Source organism: Alosa alosa, chromosome 2 (assembly GCF_017589495.1).
Source record: "Alosa alosa isolate M-15738 ecotype Scorff River chromosome 2, AALO_Geno_1.1, whole genome shotgun sequence".
In the NCBI taxonomy this organism is placed as follows: domain Eukaryota; kingdom Metazoa; phylum Chordata; class Actinopteri; order Clupeiformes; family Clupeidae; genus Alosa; species Alosa alosa.
This window is the reverse complement of record NC_063190.1, coordinates 27279868-27283768: the sequence shown is the minus strand read 5'-3', so window position 1 is coordinate 27283768 and position 3901 is coordinate 27279868. Positions and strand designations below refer to the sequence as shown.

Genomic DNA, 3901 nt, shown 5'->3' with positions numbered 1-3901 from the left:
AGCGAGACGGCCAAGACCCCGAGCAGCTCGGACTCCCTCACCTCCCCAACCTCCTCCTCCCGTTCGTCCCCTTCGCAACCGCCCGCCACATCCCCCTCCAAGCCTACCGGCTCCACATCGCCTTCCAGCGGCTACTCCAGCCAGTGTGAGACGCCCACCAGCTCTGTGCGGACGGCGGCCATCTTCGGTCCTTCCCCGATGGGCTGCCGGATGCGGCCTAAGCCTGCGGGCCAAAAGTCCAGGGCCAGCAGGGTGAGGCTGTCCCTGCAGCTGCCCGAGACAACAGCTCCGCCCGCCGTGGACGAGTCCGCTGACCCAGTCAAGCCTAGCCGGCGGTACTCTGACTCCTCGGCCACAGTCAAGACCAAGCAACGGTGCCTGAGCATGCTGCTACCAGTGGTGACCCAGGAGGACCTCATGAACGTGCGCCTGCGCTCCGTCTCCAGCTCCGACAACGAGGGCGGCCGCTATGAGGGCTTCGCTGAGGCCATTGCCGAGGAGGCGGAGAGAGACACCCCGACTCCTTCCATTGAGAGCCCCAAGAACAAGCCGCCAGTTGCGCCCAAACCTGCAGTGTCCACATGGCAGCCGGTCGTGACAGCTCAAAAGGACCAGCCAGAGACCCGGGAGCCCCAACAACACAACGGCCCAGAGAGGCGACGTGCTCCAATCCCCAAACCCAAGAGGTCTTCCCTCTCGCTGTCAGGCAGCGGCAGTGGGGAGCACCACACCCAACCGAACCTCGGCAGGTCGCTCTCCTCCAGCGTCTCGGAAACACAACTCCCAAGCAACACCTTCCTGAGACAAAACACAGACTCATATTTATGTGATCCTAATGACAAGCGCAGAATGGGGCCACCCCAAGTTGCCAAGAAACCTGAGGTGCTCATACTGCCCAACGGCCACGGTGTCTGTAACAAGGATGGGATGACCGGCCACATACCAGCACATGCCACTCAGGACCAGAGACTGGTTAATGGTGGAAACATTGCAATGCAACATTATATGTCTACAGGACACAGGCATGGCAAATACAATACCATGGGTAAGGCACAGCGTGCAGAGTACACACTGTCTGTCGTTGACAGTTCTAGTCTAAGGTGTTGATGATTAATGAAACACCCCCTTTGCATTCTAGGGAGAAACCCATCAAGTGAGAGATATCAGCACGGAGTTTCAGACCCACGCATGATGCAGGGGTTTGAAGAGGGGCAAGATGAGGTGTTTGCCAGTAAGACAACATCTCGTACAACTGAGGACCTGTTCACCATCATCCACAGGTGAGCTTTAACTTTTCACAAACAAAAGAAACTGAAACAAAAATGAAAAAGACAGAAAATCTTGAAATATCACAAATGTCCAAGAATTATCAATAATTTTCCCCATGTGATGCTTTTGTATTTGCATACTTAGCAGTTTTCAGGTATTTATATTGCAACGCCAGTCCTTAAAATATTGCAATACCAAAACAGCGCTGTCTTAGCAAGTCAAGCTAATGCCTCGTCACAATCCTTTCACACTCACAGGTCAAAGAGGAAGCTCCTGGGGCGCAAGGACTCCTTCGAGGGCCGTCCGAGTGATATGGGCATGCTGACCATGGGGGGCACCCCTCGGGCCTCCTCCCAGAACGACAGCTTCATGGCCCTGCTGCGGAGGACCCGGAGTGCCAAGGCGGCCCCCGGTGGACGGATCTCTGCCACAGAGCTCCTGAAGAGCTCCAAGCCCACCACCGCCAGCGGTCAGCCCTACGACGCCACGCGGCCATGAAGGGACCACACACCTCTAAAACGTCTCAGCCCCACTTTATATTAAGTGTGCCTATCAGAGTGATCTTACATGAATAAATAATAGCACTGTGCACTTTTCCTGTAAGTATATATAATTACATGTTGTTATCCCAAACCCAAAATATCACCCTCCTTATCCACAGTTCAGCGTGTAATTGCATGTATTTATATGGAAAGCACATAAAACTCATTAGTTAAAAAATATGTACATAGAACCTACGTACACTTCATCTAAAGTGGGGCATTTTTCTTCCATTTGTTTTTGTTTGGCTTGTTTGTTTTGTCTGGTAATTTCTTATTGTGTTTTAACTATGTGAATTAACAACAAAGTTATGTGTCATGATGTTGCACATTTTCAAGTGTATGAAAAACGCCATAAAACATAACAGAACACAACTTCAAGGCCGAAACAATGCCATAGTACAAAAAATATAGTGTTTTTGTTGTTGTGGTTGCTGTTGTTGTGTGCCTTGCCTGAGAGTTGCTCACCTGTGTATGCCAAGGATCTTTGCTTCGGAGTGAATGGCCTGTAAATAGCTTCTATCTACTACTGCACTGTGGCTCAGTAATTTGATTCACCAAAGGGGAAATGTATCAGCACTTTACATTAACCTTCCATTAGAGATACAGCCCGCCATTCTGGAAAAAGAGTGTTGATATTTGCCAGCCAATGACATCCTAGCCTTTCCCCCAGTGCTCCTGAGGCACTGTGTCGGTTGGAACAGTTAAGAGCAGTAGGACTGTGTTTGTATGAACACCAGTGGTTGGGATGGACAGCCAGTGAGACAAAAAAATAAAGTTGTGTGTGATGAATTAGAATTGCGGACTGCACCTTTAATTAACATTAATTCAATGCAGGAGTTAGAACTTATTAAGTATTAACACCATCGATAATTACCCAGTTTGTTGGTTTCTGCTGATGTTTGAGGTTTGTTCATGATAGCTAATAAGCTGAACAACGTAATTAATTTTATATTTTCAATGTTTCATTAATTAAGACTTTGAATATAACGTCTAATTTATGTCCTAAATTACTGGTGATCATACATTTCAGCTTTTAATGTTAGCCTACATACAATTAACTGATTCTAATGTTCATGGTTTATTTAACAGCCAAATATGCATTAACTAATATAAGTTAAAGGAATGTTAATGTAGAGTGTTACCAGCAATGCTTTCCCCCAACCACGTATGTGTCAACACCCACTCAAATAAAGCTGGGGTAGAGAGAATGATGTTTAATAAGACTGAAGTAAACTGGAAGACCAACCTGAACTGCTACTTGCTATTTAAATCTATCTCTGTACATGACAATCAAAACAGAGCTCCTAGGGCTAGAAAGACCCGAAACTTTGATGTGATTTGATGAGAATGGGGTTGGGGAGATGGGGGGGTGGTGAAATGCTTTTATGAAAAATGTGAATAGAAATATTCTACAGATCTATCTTTAAGATAATCATATAATGTGCAGTTTGAGTGAAATTCAGTGCTCTGATCAAAGTAATTAAAAACATTTATTCACCTATACACTCTGCTGCCATATTATTAGGGGTCCAAGCAGAGAATCTGCTGGAACCCTGGGTTTGTTCTGATTATTATTTTTCATCATAGGTTACCAAATTAGTGCATGATCTTATTTTTTCTTTTTCGCACGGCCAAATTTCCGTCAAGGATTCCCGGGACACTGAAAGACCGGGGGACACGAAACTTGGTGGGCATTTTTCGTTTTCATCTGTTTCATGGGGCCATACAATAAAATAATTTATGTGTACATGTAGTGACCGTACACCAACATAGTTTTCTGTGAATATCTTGAGAACCGTAGGGCCTAGGATGACCAATTTTGCGTATGTTTTCCTCCAGGGGTCATGTTAACCAATTCCATATGCACACATGTGCATAAACAGATGTTCACACACATACATTCACAGTAATCATACGTATGCCACATACACACACAGTAGATATATGTACGCATGCATGCACATGCACACACACAGGCACATCCAAAGCACATGCACGTACACACACACACACACACACACACACACACACACACACACACATAAACACGTACACGCACAAATGCACACAATTCAACAATTTCTCAAAAT

General features: G+C 46.2%; 1 protein-coding gene across 4 annotated transcripts in view; it reads left to right on the top strand.

Annotated features, from left to right (window-relative positions):
- The window catches only part of si:ch73-362m14.2 (NHS-like protein 2), a 7547-nt gene extending 4194 nt beyond the window's left edge, over positions 1-3353 (top strand). For 2 of the 4 annotated variants that reach the window (XM_048238126.1, XM_048238127.1), the window contains exons 2-4: positions 1-1045; positions 1139-1280; positions 1527-3352. The exon at positions 1-1045 is cut by the window's left edge and continues 986 nt beyond it. In XM_048238126.1, the coding sequence (XP_048094083.1) occupies positions 1-1045; positions 1139-1280; positions 1527-1767 (1428 nt within the window). In that variant the 3' untranslated portion in view covers positions 1768-3352. Of the gene's footprint in view, positions 1046-1138; positions 1281-1413; positions 1424-1526 lie in introns of all 4 variants that reach the window. The other 2 variants (XM_048238128.1, XM_048238129.1) reach the window with 2 other exon arrangements.
- The last annotated feature ends 548 nt before the right edge of the window (positions 3354-3901 follow it).